At 42.5% G+C, this 17,388-nt stretch overlaps 2 protein-coding genes across 5 annotated transcripts in view; both read right to left on the bottom strand.

The window, feature by feature from the left end:
• Positions 1-5,848, bottom strand: part of kidins220b (kinase D-interacting substrate 220b) — an 18,393-nt gene extending 12,545 nt beyond the window's left edge. For 2 of the 4 annotated variants that reach the window (XM_016666030.1, XM_007542003.2), the window contains exons 1-13: positions 5,682-5,848; positions 4,092-4,247; positions 3,670-3,768; positions 3,447-3,545; positions 3,267-3,365; positions 3,092-3,190; positions 2,912-3,010; positions 1,857-2,054; positions 1,682-1,780; positions 1,288-1,386; positions 1,113-1,211; positions 310-487; positions 65-229 (exon numbers count right to left, since the gene is read on the bottom strand). In XM_016666030.1, the coding sequence (XP_016521516.1) occupies positions 65-229; positions 310-487; positions 1,113-1,211; positions 1,288-1,386; positions 1,682-1,780; positions 1,857-2,054; positions 2,912-3,010; positions 3,092-3,190; positions 3,267-3,365; positions 3,447-3,545; positions 3,670-3,768; positions 4,092-4,223 (1,465 nt within the window). In that variant the 5' untranslated portion in view covers positions 4,224-4,247; positions 5,682-5,848. The remainder of the gene's footprint in view (positions 1-64; positions 230-309; positions 488-1,112; positions 1,212-1,287; positions 1,387-1,681; positions 1,781-1,856; positions 2,055-2,911; positions 3,011-3,091; positions 3,191-3,266; positions 3,366-3,446; positions 3,546-3,669; positions 3,769-4,091; positions 4,248-5,681) is intronic. The other 2 variants (XM_007542005.2, XM_016666031.1) reach the window with 1 other exon arrangement.
• A 2,064-nt stretch (positions 5,849-7,912) lies between these two features.
• The window catches only part of mboat2b (membrane bound O-acyltransferase domain containing 2b), a 13,756-nt gene continuing 4,280 nt past the window's right edge, over positions 7,913-17,388 (bottom strand). Inside the window, exons 2-13 of the mRNA XM_007542001.2 lie at positions 16,026-16,171; positions 14,824-14,901; positions 12,814-12,909; positions 12,670-12,725; positions 12,537-12,591; positions 12,265-12,445; positions 11,190-11,382; positions 11,001-11,104; positions 10,858-10,922; positions 10,638-10,770; positions 10,230-10,381; positions 7,913-10,104 (exon numbers count right to left, since the gene is read on the bottom strand). Coding sequence (XP_007542063.1) covers positions 9,936-10,104; positions 10,230-10,381; positions 10,638-10,770; positions 10,858-10,922; positions 11,001-11,104; positions 11,190-11,382; positions 12,265-12,445; positions 12,537-12,591; positions 12,670-12,725; positions 12,814-12,909; positions 14,824-14,901; positions 16,026-16,171 — 1,428 coding nt within the window. The 3' untranslated portion in view covers positions 7,913-9,935. The remainder of the gene's footprint in view (positions 10,105-10,229; positions 10,382-10,637; positions 10,771-10,857; positions 10,923-11,000; positions 11,105-11,189; positions 11,383-12,264; positions 12,446-12,536; positions 12,592-12,669; positions 12,726-12,813; positions 12,910-14,823; positions 14,902-16,025; positions 16,172-17,388) is intronic.

Genomic DNA, 17,388 nt, shown 5'->3' with positions numbered 1-17,388 from the left:
GTGTGTGTGTGTGTGTATGTGTGTGTGTGTGTGTGTGTATGTGTGTGTGTGTGTGTGTGCTGACCCTCCAGTTTCTTGAGCAGGAAGGACTTGCCGGAGCCCCACTGGGCGTACAGACCCACGCAGATGGGCGGCTGCATGGTGGGTTCGCTCAGGATGTCGGCCAGAGCCGAGCTGTACAGGTCGTAGCCCAGCATGTCGCCGTCCGTCTCCGTGGGCGACAGGTGACCTGTGGGGGGCGGGGCACATGAGAGGTCAGGTTACCGTTAGAAACGGGTCACATGATCGTCAGGGAGGAGGAAAACGTACGAGCGCCGAAGATCTGGGTGAGGATGCTCTTCTGGTGGCTGCAGTCGATGTTGTATGGCGTCTCCCCGGCCTTGTTGGGCCGGTACAGCAGGCGGCCATCTTTGGGGTTGCGGAGCAGCAGCTCGGCGAGGCGGCGGCTCCGGCCGCGGATGGCGACGTGGAGCGGAGTGTCTCCTTTCTGGGAAAACGGACAGAAGCAATGAGGAAGTCATTGACGTGTCTGTACCTGAGTTTCCATGACAAATGAGCCCAAATCTTTGTCTGCTAGTGTAAAAAAACAATCTCACAATTGTGGTGTTTCTTTTTAATAAGAAATGAAATTAAAATCGAATGAATAAGGTTGTTCACATGAAAAATCACTAACAATCATGGCAGAGACGGATGTAAACAGTTAAATGAGGAGATGTTGGCGTCTTCTTCAGGTGTTGGAGCGACAAGCCCCGCCTACTTGGGAGCGGCTACATATGCAGTGTTTTGGGGAAATTGTAGTCGGCCATTTTACATTAGAGCTGTGAATTCAACACAGAATGACAACTTTGTATGAACAACAAAGAAGACCACTTCCTGTCGTCTTCTTTGTGGTTTTCGGCAGTAGTAACATCTGGATGTTCGAACAGGCAGTTTTGCGAAATCATCTGTTACGTCTGAAAAGCTGCCTCATCCCAGCTTTTCTCCCAGAGTTTTTGTTTTTAACTGGCGTGTTTTCATTAAGTTAATTTATTTTATAGTTTCAGTTTGAGTAATTCTGCTGTTAATGGAAACACAGTTCGGGTTTGGAGGTTCTGTGACTCTGAGTCTCCCACCTTGTCCACAGCCGACACTTTGGCTCCTTTGTCCAGCAGCAGCTCCACGATGTCGATGTTCCTCATCTTAGTGGCTTTGATCAGCGGCGTTTCTCCGTCCTGACAGGAAAACGCACACTCGTCATTGATGTGATCTGCCCGGTGTGTGATCCTCTCTGGGATCCAGTGGATTCACCTTGGTGCACGTCTCGGTGTCGGGGTTGCACTGCAGGATGTCCCGGACCATGATGGCGTTTCCCTTCTCCACGGCCCAGTACAGAGCCGTCTTGTTCTCCTGGAGACGCAAAAGGACCGACAAAAACATGAGGGAGGAAATCTGCTAGCAATGGTTTGTTTTCCGAGAACAGACCCAACAAATATCAGAGAAGCTGATCTCTGTGGTCCTCTGACATTCTGAACATGGACACAAAGCAAACTTTTCTACAAGAACCTGAATCTGTTTTTAAGCTTTTTGTGTTAAAGAGCAAAACACACAGTTCCAGGAGAAAGTTGTCAGTTACACAAAAACTAATAAAATACATTAAAGTTTCCAGTAGTTTATGACCTTTGACCTTCCGGTCGGCTCTCACCTGTCCTCTGATGTCGATGTCGGCGTATTTGTGCAGCAGCGCTCTGACGATCTCCACATGGCCGCCCCTCACCGCCCCAATCAGAACCGTGTCCCCACTCTGCAAACACACTGTGCCGTTAGCCTCCCAGTGGAGCAGAACCGGAATCGGAACCGGAACCAGTCGGGCGCCTCACCCGGTCGGGAATGTTGACATACGTCCCGGCGTCCAGCAGGTCCTGGACGATCTCGGTGTGGCCCTCCTTGGCGGCGATCATCAGCGCCGTGTTGCCGTCCTTGTCGGTCATGTTGACGTTGGGGTTCCTCTTCAGCAGCTCCTTCACCACCTCCGTGTAGCCGCCCTTCACCGCCACGATCAGCGCCGTCATGGAGTTCTGAGGAGACCAGAGTCTGGTGTTTCAATCGCAGCGCTGCTTCAGCAGCAGAAATATCTGAGCTAAATGAGACCAGGAGGCACAATTTCTGAACCGTTTCACCTAAAATATGACAAGTAAAAATAGACTAATCAATTATTCTGATGATCAATCAATTATTTTTGATAACTAATCAATTATTAACTATTAATCAATTATCCTGATAGTTATTTTATTATTCTGACTGTTAAATTATTGTTTTTATTATTAATCTGTTATTTTTTGATCGATTATTCTCATGATTAATCAATTATTCTGATGATTATTTGATTATTCTAACGATTAATCGGATAAAAATATTGGCACATTCTGCAGATTTTTCATTTAACCACTTAAGTTTATAACCAATGTTAAAATACATAAAAATGCAAATAAACAAATAATTTAATTCACTTTTTAAACAACAAACTAAACATTTAATTGCCTATTAACAGCATTTATTTAGTGAACAGTGGATCATGCAGCACAGGATGCATCTACCTGTAAAAAGCTCAGACCTTGTTGCTGGACAACACAGAGTTGACCTGATCTGATGATTATATTTTGGATCAACAGAAAAAGATGCTCATGGGATTATTTCACAGAATCTGAACTAGCTGAAGGTAAAACTCTCTTCAGGAGTTCTTGGTAGATCAAATTTACAAATAAATAAGATTTTTCATCTTGATTACAAAATGGTTATATTATTGAAACAGTTCTGGCCTAGTTACTGCTCTGAGTGTGTTGTTCTTCAAACAGCCCTGTTTGGCTTTCAGTTGTTCAGCAGAAATGCGTTAAATCTGTTTAGTCTCATGTACGGTGGCTGGGTGCAGACATACCGCCCCCTCCTGGTCGACGTCGGCTCCTTTCTCCAGCAGGTGCATCACGCAGTCGTAGTGTCCCTTCCTGGAGGCCCAGATCAGGGAGGTGGTGCCGTACTGTCCACAGAGACACACAGGGACGTTCAGAGACAACATGGCTGCCGGTCATGATTCATTCTGCCTCTGACTGAGCGTCACCTTGTCTGAACAGTTGACTTTAGCTCCGTGCTCCAGCAGCAGCTTGACGATGTCGGCGTGTCCCCGTCCTGCCGCCCAGATGATGGGATACACGCTGTACTGCTCAGACAGGAGGAAGACGAGAGCATGAGGGGATGACGCTCTGCGGCGGGTCAGCAACATGTGGGGGTCTCACCTGTCCCGTGGTGTTGGGATTGGCTCCCTGCTCCAGCAGCAGCCGGGTCACCTCCACTCGACCTTTATAAGCCGCCCACATCAGCGCCGTCCAGCCGCCCTAAATCACACAACCTCATCTTAGACACACATCCACAGCACATGTGCTCCAACTACGTATCCCATGAGGCATTGCTCCCACCATGTCTCTGTGCTCGATGTAGGCGCTGCTCTCCAGCAGCTCCTTCACCACCTCCAGGTGACCCTCTTTGGCTGCAGAGATCAGAGCCGACCAGCAGTCCTGGAAACACGCAGGAAGGCCATGTTACCATGGAAACAGCAGATAATTGACCCGCTGGTGTCCTAGCAACCACACAAGACAGAATAAAAACACAGAGGGGGTGAGGGGCGTTGCGTTTGCTCACCACGTCGTCCAGGTTGACGTTGGCTCCCCTCCTGATGAGCTCCTGGACGATCTCCAGGCTGCCCTGCTCCGCCGCCAGCATCAGCGGCGTCTGGCCGTTCTGCAAACACACAAACAAATAAACACATAAACAAAACAAAAGACGTCAACAAACACAAACGTAAGTAAAAACATGTAAACAAACCGAAACACAGAATAAACCAAAACATGTCAACAAAACGAAACATGCATAATTTCTAAAATTTCATAAATTACTTTCTTGTTCAACAGATACGTTAAATAAATAAACCAGTACTTCAATAAATATTTTGATTAGTACATTTATATAGATTAATTCATTAGTCAATACATAAGCAACTAATAAATAATTTGATAAAATAATGCGGTGTGTTGTGGTGTGTTGCGGTACGGTGCGGTACGTACGTCACTGCGGCCGTCCACCTCCTTGAAGCGGTCCAGGTGAGCCTTCATGGCGGCCAGGTTCTCCTCCTCCACGTAGCTGAACAGGTTCTGGATGGCCAGAGTGGTCATCTTGATGGACGTGGTGGTGTCCATGTCTGCGGTTCCTCACTGCGCCCTCTGCAGGAAGACAGAGAAGTTTCAAACACCTCCAGAAGTTCACAGGTTTTCAAAATAAAAATAAAAGATGAGCGACTCCAGAGCTTCCTGCTGCGTCAGGAATGGTTTGAACCGCTGAGCTGCTGCTGCAGCTGATATGAAGACCTGAGCTGACCCCAGATCAGCCCGCTGCCTCCGCTCCCCGCCGATAAACACTTCAATGGGGGCTGGATCTCATTTTCCATCACAGCCAGACAGTAAAATGTGGAGCTGTCGCCATGACAACAGCCTACACATCTCCCATACAAAGAGGGAGCCCAGTGAGTGAGTGAATGTTAATGCAAATGAGCAAACAGGGCGTTAGCTATGAGCTTAATCTGGGAGTTCAGACCTGAAAACTGGGTGTGGATCCTTAATGTTCAGCCTGACGCCATAAAAATCCCTAAACGCTGCAGTCTGGGGACGATTTCTCCATCCGAAAACCACAGAAACAGCTTCTGCTCATTTTTAACGTGTAATCAGAGTCGGGCCTTTAATAACAGCAGGATAATGAGCAGAATGCAGAATAAAAACGTGGTTTTCTTCTCTAACAGGGATTTAACAAACCGAGCAATTAGACTGAAGCTGACGAAACGATTCCTACATGAAAACCGTTCTGAGATTTAGGATTTCTGCTCCTGTTACCTTTAAATCCAGTCACTAAACAATCCAGAAAACATGTTATTCACTCCATATTAGCAGCATTACTCACTTTTTCTGTATAAATTCCAACATTTCATTATTTCTTGAATAATTATTACAGGTATTTATGTCAACAATGCAGTTAAAAGGGGAAATCTAAATTTAACTTAAAGTGTTTTAAACATTGTAAGTTTAAAAACAATTAATTAAATCCTAATTTTTATTCTCTCATTCATTTTATATTTTTTCCATTATTTAATCACATAACTAAATCTAATGTGTTGTTACTGCTTTTGTATAGAAATACAATTAATACATAATATGTGTAATATAATTAATACACGTTTTATCTTAATTTTTACACTACTGTTTTTTATCGAATTATGATCAAATAATAATAAAAATCATCAGTTGCTTTTAATAAAAACAGTAATATACTTTATAGTGATAATTACACAGCTCCCATCGCAGCTGTATGATGACAGGCCACGCCCCCGGTGTTATATCGGCGTTATATGGCTGCTGTAACCTTCACACTGTCGGACACATTCACTGATTTACGGCCTGCGGCGCCGAAACGCACAGAAAATCACCTCAAAACAAACTAAAAACGACACAATTCATAGCTAAAACCTCCATTATAGTGGAACATACCAGAACATCGGCGAGGATCTGATTCATTCCGACAGATTCCTCCGCGACAAGTGCGGATCAATAATTAATAGAACGGAAAAGGATGCTGACGGTGAGAAGAGCGGAGAGGAGGAGATTTACCTTTAGAAAAGAACAGCTTTCAGCCTGAATAGCCCGGTTCCGGTTCGGGGTTCGGGTTTTAGGTGCGTTTCTTCGGCCTGTTTTCGGATAACAGTCTGCGGTTATTCTCCATCCCCGACAACAGCAGCCATCTTGATTAGAATAACAACCGAAACAACAGTACGAGCCAATCATAACCCTCCAATGCGTCATGCGCCAAAAACGAGGACTTTATTTCCGCTTTATCCTGTCAAAGTAAAAGCCCCAGTAACAGTTGTTTCCTACATATATGCTATTAATATCCGCCAACTTGATCATCCTGATTTAATTATTTCTCAAAATGTCCACTTTCAACGTTAGTATTATACTAAAAAACATATTTTTGAAAAGCCTGTCAGGTTTATATTCAACTGCTGGATAAAAATTAAGATATACATGTTTATAAATATTTTAAATAACATGGTGTCAGAGTCTCCTTTTCTCCTTTATACACGTTTAATTATTTCTGTAAACTCTGTTGTTAAAACAGTTATAAATGTGTTCATAACATAAGGCCATAATGGATAAAAATAGACAATCATTGTCATAAATGTTCCAGAGCAGTCTTTATTAGAGGGACTCTGAACCCATAACAGCTTCTCTGCATTCTGAATCCTATTTATTTACAACATCTCCAGCTGATGGGGACTTCCCCCAAAATACTTTTAGCTGTAACGTGAAAGGTGGTCAAAATGATCCAAAACCAAAGTTATGCACTGCTTTGCCTTGGTCCATCACATAAAGTCCATATAAAGTACATTGAGGTTTGTGGTTGTAATGTTGATCAACATCAAGTTGTGTCAATATATTTGCATGCAACTGCATAATGTCTGGCTATTTTTGGTGTCAATGTTTTCTTCTTTGAATCTGTTATGAATGCAGATTATCATCTGTGCAGTAAATCTACTTATCTTTATCAGTTCAGCGCATTAGCAGGATCTCTGCTCAGTATCAGTTTACTCAGGGTTAAAGTGCAGAAGTGTTATTTCATGAAAGTACAAGTACAGTGTTGGTATTAGGCCATGGATATACAGATAATCTAGACTGTGCCATCTGAGTCATTCCCCTCTTGCCTTTATTACTAATACTCTCACCTGTCTACCTTCTTCTATCAATGATTTATTTGTAAATTCATCTGAATCTCCTGTTCAATTTAATGTTATCATACAAAGTGACAATATGTTAATGTTTTTGGTTGTAAGACAGTAAGGGGCTATGCATTTATATGACTTTATATGATCCCTCATTAATGTGCTGTGCAATAATAAAATAACTGGAACCTTCGACACATTAACTGTAAAAAAAAAAATCCAACATTTATTCACATAATTTACAAAATAAACCAAATAAAATAAACAGTCAAAACAAACATGTCAAAACTACAAAGTTAGGTGGCTGGTTTTTAATCACTGTTTTACATAAACATGTTCATTAGCAGTCACATCTTTTCAACCAGGTGTCATGGCAGAAACCTAAAACTAGGAATACAATTGTAGAACAAATACAAAAACAGAAAGATTCAGAGAAAGATTCAGATTTTTCTGTGTTTTAGAAGAAAAGAGGCAAAGAAAACACTGATTTTTACTGATCGGCAGAACTGCTGACTGTTAATACTCAGAATAGTTTGGACGGAAAATGAGATTAAATTGTTTAGATAAACTAAAACCAGAAGTTTGATGGAAGAGAACATTTACAGCAACTTTATAGAAATGTCTTCCTGCTGTGCTCCAGTTGTCTTGAACGTCTGAAGTTAGAAAACGAGCTAATTTGTGTCCTTGAAAGCCAAACTAACAGCTATAACCAACTCAACTCAAGAACATTTAATGAGATAAGTTTATTACTGTTTTTTTTTTTAATCGAATTTTAAGGTGAGGATGTGCAGGACAAATATTAATTGGTTTTTATTTGAAACTCAGTTTTAGCTAGCTCCCTTGATGTTCAGTTAGCTAGCAATTAGCAAGCTTAAAGCTCAAAAGTAAACACAAAGTAGCTATTCCAGCACAATTTTTCAGCTACACTCAGTGTTAAAATAAATTAAACAACAAAAATATTGGTGATTAAATTTACACATGGATCCGTTTGGTAAATAACTCAAAATATGAGTAATCATAGCTAAATTAAACCACTAGCTAACATTAAAGCAAACAATTAAATACAGATTTTTTTTAATTGAACAAAACAATAAAGGCTAGGTAAACTTTCCTTTTTTTTTAATCTCCCACAGAAAACATTGATGGAACAGAGAGAAACCCATAAAAATCATGGCTACAGCATAACTCACAGCCAGCACTCACCTAAACTTAAACAAATGTAAAAACTGGGCATTCAGGAAGTGGGAAAACCTAATTTATTTAAAGCTACAAGCTTTTTATAGCTACTTCTAGTGTGAAATTATTGTAAATCAATTGCTATAATACTGTTTTATGTCACTTTTGTCTCATCAAACTTACTGTATGGTCAAATACTATTTTATTTCTCACTTATTCTGTTTTGCAGGTGGAAATGTGTGCAGTTAGCAAAACCCACCTCGCTGTAGCATCTTTGCACTTGGATTTAAAAGCCCTGTCAAAAATTATATATTTTCTGTAATTCAGATTTAAAACTGAACCAATACTGGAACAAAATATTTTCCGTTTTATGTTTAAAGGCCATATTCTATCATATGTTGGTGCCAGAAAACCTAGAATCTCACCACAGTGCAAAATCCTTGTTTTATACAAAAATCTGATTGTATTGTTGTCAACAAAAACTTTTTTAATGTTATTCTAATTCAGTCAGGTTGTGATGAAAACAAAAAACAAGACAAAATCAGAATTTCTAAACTTTTCTTCAGCATTTTTTGACCAACAGACATAGAAGGGTAACCGCCATGTTGGCTTCAGTGCGTCCTCCATATTGTGAGTGGCACGGTCTCCTTGATAATTATTAGAACTATGTGTGCAAACTGAACGTTTGAAATAAAATTGTTGAAATTTATTTCAGCAAAATTACAAATTGTTTTACACACAATGAAACACTCAATTAATATTACTGGAAAAAATATCTATAAATCAGAATAAACTTAACCCCCAAGAAACACAAAATGCACTTAGATCTATATTAATTTACCTCTTAAAACATGACAAACCACTTAATTATTTAGTTTGTCGTAACAACCAAACTGTATCTATTTTGTTTCTCCAGAAATATAGGGTCGCTGTAAAATCTTTCAAGTCTTTCAAAATGCCACTCACAATATGTCTTTTACAGACACTTCCTGCAGAATGCAGGAAGTGGGGCCGAACTTTGTGTCTCACCTGAGAGGACAGAAGACGGACAGGTGAGGACAGAAGACTGTGGATAAAACCATGTCTATCGTTTTATCTACAATAATTAGCTGCAAGACCAAGCAGCTTTTTCTCCCCAGTGTCTGAGCTAAATGACGTAATGAGACAGAGTCTGAATGAGGCGACAAACGGTAAAGAAATAAAATATTACCATCCTGAGCTACCAGCCCAAACCCAACTAGAAATGAAAATATGTAAAAAATAATCAAACTGGAAAGGAAAACCATTTTCTGCTCATTTCTGAAGGTTTTGTAAAGCTGTTTATCTTTTGCTTATCAAACCACATCTTTATTTTTTGGAATGAAACACCAGTAAGAACTTTAAACCAAAGTTACACATGTAAACACATCAAGACTTTTCTTTCTTTTTTTAGAACAAATAAGGTGACTGAGTGAACAAACATTGGCACTTTTTCCAAAACTAACTTCTGTAAAATATTTAAAAGCTTTCCTTTAATCAGTCTGACTTCTATTCACACAACCCCTGTTGTCATCAAATTGTGTATTCCAGCTTTTCACCTCTGTTTCTTTTCATATCATCATATAGTTTCTCCTTAATCCACAAGTTTCTGACAAGTAAGAAAAGGGAGTTGGTTTAAAATCATGGTAGTTCAGGCAGTTTGCACTGATCACACGCAGCTCTCCCATGTAAACTCATATTAGGTATTTATATTCTTAAACATGGCAGGTTTTTCTGAGTCTGTTTGCTGTCTTTCTGGCAGTCAAGATTCCTTTAAGAAAAAAAAAGAAACCCAGAGCCTGCTTTCACTTTTATCCCCCACTGAATCCAAATTAATCAGGTTTGGCCTTTTTTCTGTACCTAGTCCAGCAGGAGCATCACTCGGTCCATCCGGCTTCACATCCTCCCACACAAGTCCATGGAAATTTACAAGATGCTTCTGGCCCCGGCCTCAGGAGGCTTTCTCTTTGTGACTGTGGGTCTCTGCAGCCTCCAGGGGCTTCAGGCCTGCATCCTGGGAGCAGCTTTTCTGCTGCTCTTTGAGGCGCAGATGTCTGGGTTTGACCGGCAGCGCTACAGCCAGGAGGATGCACATGATGTGGAGGCTGAAGTACCACGATCTGCAGGAAGGAAGAAATAGGGAATATGGACCTCAGTTGCATTCTGGAAATAAGGTTCCATTCGAACCTGATTGTCAAAGTACAAAATTAAATGTACAACCAGAGAAATGAAAGAGATGGCTGACCTGTAGAACTTTATGGACGGGCCCACAGACAGCAGGACAAAAGGCACCACCGTGTAGCAGATGGCGATCTGAGTGGCTGCCCACGTGATGACATCATAGAACAGTTTGTGGGCCGCAGAATGCAGGAAGTGGGGCCGAACTTTGTGTCTCACCTGAGAGGACAGAAGACGGACAGGTGAGGACAGAAGACGGACAGGTGAGGACAGATCATTACTCAGCCACAGGACTGATAGAGTATTAATAACAAAGAACAATAATGTATTAATATTAGCTTAATAACTTTTACTCTGGTTTTTACATTTACAAGATTCATCTACACCCAATCCATCCATCCATCCATCCATCCATCCATCCATCCATCCATCCATCCATCCATCCATCCATCCATCCATCCATCCATCATCTCACCGCTCTGGCTGCCAGCGTGACAACGATGCCGGTCAGGAAGGTTAGGTAGTATCCTGGATAGGCGCCGTGCCACATGGCGGACAGGATGAACGTGGCTGCTGTTGGGTGGTACGGACATCGCTCGTAACAAACCCTGTTTTCCAACAGATAAAGATCACAATATGGTTACACAAAATGTGTCCTTTTACTGGCATGAACAGCTGTGGATCTCCAGACAGACCTTTTGAGCCATTGGACCGTCTGAATGTTCCAGTTGTCAAGAAAAACTTTGAAACTGGTGGCAAGCTGGAAAACACAAAGTCTAATTAGTCCAGCTGCCAACCTGTAATGTTAAAACACAATAAGGACATGTTCTCTCCTAACCTCAATGTTGAGTATCCTCAGGTTGGAGATCAGGTCCCAGCGGGGGGCGCCGTTACTGTCATAGCCATTAAAACCAAAGCCGGCAGCATTGTTGATGGCATCCGCTGTTAGGTGAGAGTCTCAGGTGAAATATGAGCAAACAGTCCAAAAGAATAAAGAAGTTTGGGAAATATGAACACAGCCACCCACCGAGTGTCCAGACAAAGTAATACTTGGGTCGTGTGGTTAGCATGGAGAGGTACAGGTAGACCACCTGGGCATAGAACGGTGTGTTGGCAATGAAGTCGTCCTCGATGTTTCGCTCCACTGGAAATACTTTACACACCGACAGGAAGACCAGCAGGCAGAAGAAGGAGGTGGCCACTTTACGAACCACCTCCATCTGAGGAGAGACACATTTGTTCTGGTTTAGTTTCTGCTTGTAGACAGGAAGATACTTTTGTCCTCATTGTGTCTCCAAGAAGAAACTTCCATCGCTTCCTGGTTGGAGCAGCAGTAAACCTTCATGTTGAGCAGTAAATTTCTAACTGAATCTCTACATTATGGCCTTTTTGAGTTGTTTCATACACAAACCTCCAAATCAAGACATCATGAAATCAAGAAACAACAATCACTGACTGTTCTCAAGCCAGACAGTCTTTGTTGGATCTCTACATCAAGATAATTCAAGCAATGTGGTCCAACTGCCAAAGAACCAGCCGAGTGCAACAGGCTCTTGAGATTCTTTCACATCTGAAGAATAACAACTGCTGCCAGACGCTGGTGGCGACAAAGATCTGCATCGTTAAGGATGTTGTCCCACCTGATAGTCCAGTGGATTCTATTCGACTGGGGACCAAAACTGCAACATTTGTTCCATTTTCCTCTGGTGCAGTTTGCTTTCACACTGCACTATGTCAAACCAACCAAACCCTTTGAGCAACCTGTTTCTCCTCTTGCCTTTGGGGGCGCTGCACCAAGAACCACTGAAGGAAATGACACAAAAACCTTGGAAGACACTGAGCGCAGCTGTGAGATGTTAGCAGTTGGAGGATTTTTCTTTGGTCTTTGGGAAAAAACCAGAAGCCATTTCTTCTGCTAGCTCTACACTCCCTCTTTTGTTTTTGTTGTACTTACCCAGAATGCCCTGCACTATTGTCAGCTTGCTGCTTTTAGATTAGAGGTTTTAGGTAGAGATTAATCATTATTTAAGACTGTTTAAGCCATAAGATTGATTACGTCTGGGGTGTGATTGCTACAGAGCTAAACCAGTCAGGTGACCTACGTTTGGCGATGGCTCGCCTTGACCCAGTCTGGTCTTGGATTTGTCGGCCTCTTGTTCTCGGTGGCGATACGGTTTCCCCTCGATGAAGGCAATGTAGTCGTTGTATGAGCAGGTTGGACCAGCCAGAATCCCCATGAAGTTACAGTTGTAGCTGAAATACTCGAGAAGGCTCGGCATTCGCCTAAAGAAACACACAAACACATAGGAGCTCAAACTTCCAGAGGGAAACTACTTTAAACCCAACTTTAAATATTAAAAACAATGGATAAAACCTTATGGCTAAAATCTTCTGTCCTGCGGTCAGATGTTCTTCCTTCCGAGCCATTCCTACCAAAACAAGAGAGACCTTTAACACCTGAGTCCCAGTCGTCCCTGTGCTGTGTAACTACAGCAGCAGCAGCTCACCATCATGGATCTCAAAGGCCAGGCTTGTGATCTTCTGAGTTATCACCATCATGGGACTGGAAAAGGAAGCAAGGGAGCAGGTCAAACATCACTGATCATAGCTCCAGGCTTTTTAACCAACATGACAAACAGGAGGAGTTTTACCCTGTGAAGTCAGCAGAGTACATGCCGTAGTCAAAGACGTAGACTCGAGTGATCTGGCACAGACTCAGGTAGCTGAGAGCCACCACGAGGCAATACCTGCAACCAAAAGAGAGTCAGACCAACAACAACTCACTGATCTCAGGTCAGTTAGTCTGTCTGTTAGAGAGACTTCAGGAAGACTTCCCAACCTGCTTCTTCTGAGGTGACCACAGTTTCAGCTCTTAAACTAAATATGTAGTAACGACTTTAAAGGATGCATTTGGTTTCTTCTTCTCAAGTATCTCCAAAATATCTCCTGCCTGGATCATTGGAGTCATGACCTAAAGAATGAGATTCTGGATGCAAACACCTGAAAATAGTTCCTAGGTAGAGTGACAAGGCTTGACTATAAGGACAGGGTAGAGTTAGAGTAAAGAGACTGAGTGAAGGCACCCAGATACTCTGGCATATTCTATGAGCCATGTGGACTCTGTATGTACAGATGAGATTTCACAGTAAAGCGTATAGATTGCCTACATTTCTTGTGACAAATTCCTGCATTTCCCACAATCCAAATGGATACTAGCAAGTTTGGTGGGCTAATTGGGAACCTAGTCCTACTTCTGATTGACCAGGACAGCCACCGCACATCAGTCAGTGCAGCACAGAGAGTGGTGGTCACTCTATGCATCCTTTAGGCTGGTTGCGCCCACTTGCTGCCTTATTTTGGTATCGTCCCATCTCCTGCTGAGGGTCTGCTACGCGACACCAAGTGTCTGACACTCACTGATCGTTGAGTCTACTTGAGTACATGTGGATGTCCGTGGAGTACTCAAGTACTCAGTGTACTCCTCCAAACTGGACTCAACTGAGGTGGATGATCCGATCAGGATACCTTCTGGATGGCTTTATCTGGGGGTTCTCCACAGGAAACCCTCCACACACCCAGAACACACTGGAGGGAACCTACACAACCTCTATAGCTTGAAAACACCTTAAGATCTTTGAGGAGGAAGTGGATGGGATGGTCTTTACTTGAATGGCACTTTATTAAGTCCAGAGGATTTCATTCACTCATTCACGCACACATTTACACACTGATGGTGGCAAACCACCGAGTCTGGGTGTATTTGACCCCTCAGACCACCAAGGCGGGTGAAGTGTCTTCACCTGGGACACAACGACGGAGACAGATGGAGTGGGGATCATACCGGCATCCCACCAACTGCAGATCGAAGTCCTACCACAGTCGACACCATTGTCCCAAGAAGAATGTTGGGTTTCATTCCTGAACTGTTGACGATTGGAAGAAGGATACTGATTCCACCCATCCAGTTATCTAAGATGTGATTTTGGTGGCAACCACAGTAGAGATCCCTAGACTTTCTTTCTTTCAGCTGTACAGGAACTGTACTCAGCTGCCTGTTTAGGGTCAAAAGATGGGTTCTTCAAGGTGCAACAAACCTACTAGTGAGACCTAACCCTTTACTGGATATGAAGGTCTGTCCTCAGTCCTCGACTTATAGGGACTTTTCTGAAACAAGTCCCCATGAATGAATCCCTTTAGTGTCTCCTGGACCAGATAAAAGAGCTTTATAAGTTCAGACCATTCACCATATCGCCGTCTGATATGAGGAAGCGGTGACTCTACTCTGGGCTCCTCCCTATGTTTGAGTCCAGCCTCCTGTACTGGAGCTTTAGCTGCTTGAATTTATTATCTAATTTATTTCTTAGACTTCCTGATGTAAAACTGATACTCTTCAGTACTGAGTTTTAATCTTCAGTATGTGTGAGTTCTAAATTAGTTTTGACCATAACATAATCCACTTATTAGCAGCCTGTCTGGAGAAAGCACTCCACTAGTTAATTTACACAAGGAGCAGGAAGTTGTTTTCTACATGAGCTCTAAAGAATAAAACTGATGATTTGAGTTTAATGGATCAAGCAGATTAATTTCACAGCTGCTGCTTCCTCTGACAGTTTTAATGTCTCTATAACGACGCCGTTATTTAGGGAGTCCATGATGCTCACTTGTGCATGTGCTCGACTCCGGTCAGGATCATGATGCCGTAGGTGAGTCCGCTCTGAAGCAGGAAGTGAAGCGCATACCTGCAGAAAGGAGGAGCAGAGAGTCAAAGAGAAACTGATGACTCTTCTTTAAAGATGTGAACAATAACAATAATCAAACATTTAGCAATCATTGTGCCTGCCTTGAGTATAACTCCTGTCTCAACCCGTCGTTGATCACAGTGTGTCGGCTTCTGCTTTGGTAGCATCATGCTATGGGCTAACTGAAATAAGGTTGGACATTTTCCTCAGTTCTATGTTCTGTTCTTCACTTTGAGATCATTTTAGCCTTGAGACTCTGTGCTTTATCATTCAGGAAAACCAGAAACCAAAAGTGTGTCTGGATTGTTGGAAAAAGTTGATTCTGGAGGACATTTTGATCTCCATGGAAGAGTTTTTAGGATTGGAAAACTAAGGATTTAGTTAGCAATCTAAACATTTTATTAGCTTTGAGCCAGCTAGCTTTGTCAAATATGTAGTTGACAAACAAAATATTCAGCTAGCTCAGAGCTAAATATTGACCTAATATGCAAATTCAGTTGTGGATACGTGGAAGTGGACTATCAAAATAAAAGCTGGACCTTCAGGACTTCTACATGAACTTCTGCTGGTGAGTCAATGCCCCACTGAGGCTGCAGGTCCATTGGTTTGAGCCTTTAAAACGGCTCATCTTTGGTTTAAGCTGAAATGTTGGGAAAAAGAGGAAAAGAAATAATAAAGAGGTGACTTTCAAAGTTTATGTTTGACAGTCCACTTCCAGTTATTGGCAAGTAAATCTGCATATTTCCTGATTAATTACGTCTGAGCTAAATATTTAGCTTCAAATTTATTTAGCTAGTTTACTAAATATTTAGCATAAAGCTAAACATTTAGTTAGCTAACAAAATATTCTCTTTGGCTAATTTGTCAAATAACCAAATTATTGCTGTTAATATTAATACAAACAGCAGCCAACAAAGGCCGTATGGCAGTTTGCAATGTTTCTTCTCCAAATGTCCCAAATAATCAGAATTTATCAGGAAAATAAATTTCTTATGCCAACGTTTCAGCCACTTTTCACCTCGAGGTGATCCAGAAATTTGTTCTTTCCACTGAAACATATTGATCAGTTTGGCAAAAACAAGCTAAAACTGGGAAGCAGGAAGGTTTTCCAGCCGTCGCCTCACCAGCCGAAGCAGAACAGGGCGAAGTAGAGCCCCAGCACAGTCGCCACCACATGTCTAATGAAAGGACTGGTTTTACTGGGATGGAGGAAGAGACGAAACCAGAAGGCTGAGATCAGAGCGCAGAGCTGACACACCACGAAGTTGACCTGCAGACGGAGCAGAGGGAAAAGTGGCGTCAGAGTCAGGAAGGAGGAGGAGCTCACACACATCATCTCAGTTTCCCGTTAACACATCAGTGTCACTAGATTACATTAAAGTCTTAGAAAACCTTTTAAATGCAGCAGAGTCAAATTCATCTCCTGTTTCTCCAAACCAACAGGGAGCAAGCCGACCTGCGAGACCTTCAGCTACGCCTCACGCCTTCATGTTAAAGCAGAGCTGTGGTTGTTTTTTCTGCTGTTCTGGGTGAAGTTCTGGTCCTTCCTGTCCGCCCAGCAGGATGCTGACCGCGGCGGGTCAGACGAGGTTTGTTCAGCTGCTCAGATGGTTCTCATCAGCAGCAGCCCGGTGAAGCCGGGTCAGGACAAGCATGTGAGTCGCTCAGACGGCCCACATGGTGTGAAACCTTTCAGTTCGCCGAACAGTGACAGATTTATCTCAACAATAAGAGGAGTACGAACTGATCTACCGTCAGAATCAGGAAGTAAACTTATTCATATCATCAGGTTTTACAGGCCAAAAACCAGAAATGAAAATGCAAACAATAAAACAACAACCAGGTGGAATAAATGAGCCTTTTGCTGGAGTGGCCTAGTCAAAGTTTGGATTTTAATCTGATGGAGATGCTATAAACTGGGTGTTTATACTAGGAAGCCCTCCAATGGGTCTGAATTAAATCAATTCAGCAGAGTGGGTCAGTGTTGTGATGCTAAAGGCTAATTAGCAGATCTCATGAACACTTGATGGTGGAACCAACAAATAAATCAGATAAATCGGACCAGAGCTCCAGAGTCAGATTTATTCAGGCTTTCATGGAAGTGTGAGGAATTTTAAAACTTTGTGTTTTGATTAATGAGACTCGAGTCGCCTGGTTCCTGTCTGGACAGATGCATCAACACGGGTCAGACTCGGTTTTACAGAGATTATTCTGAGGTGTCAGGAAGATTACATGGTGGGTCCATCGCCATGGCGCCCATCATTATGAGATAGGACGGGCTGGACACCATGCAGGAGAGAGAGAGAGTGTGTGTGTGTGTGTGTGTGAGAGTATCTGGTGAATGTAGCCCGGCGTTATCTGCTGAGTGACCTTCACTGCCACAGACATGAACATTTCTCTGCAGAGCCGATCCAGTTCTGACAGCGCAGATAAGTATTCACACCCCTCTAGTCCATCCATCCGTCCGTCCGTCCGTCCGTCCGTCCG

The sequence above is a fragment of the Poecilia formosa genome, unplaced genomic scaffold, assembly GCF_000485575.1.
Source record: "Poecilia formosa unplaced genomic scaffold, Poecilia_formosa-5.1.2 Scaffold649, whole genome shotgun sequence".
Classification (NCBI taxonomy): Eukaryota; Metazoa; Chordata; class Actinopteri; order Cyprinodontiformes; family Poeciliidae; genus Poecilia; species Poecilia formosa.
The sequence above is the reverse complement of the archived record's forward strand: the minus strand, read 5'-3'. Positions and strand labels throughout refer to the sequence as shown.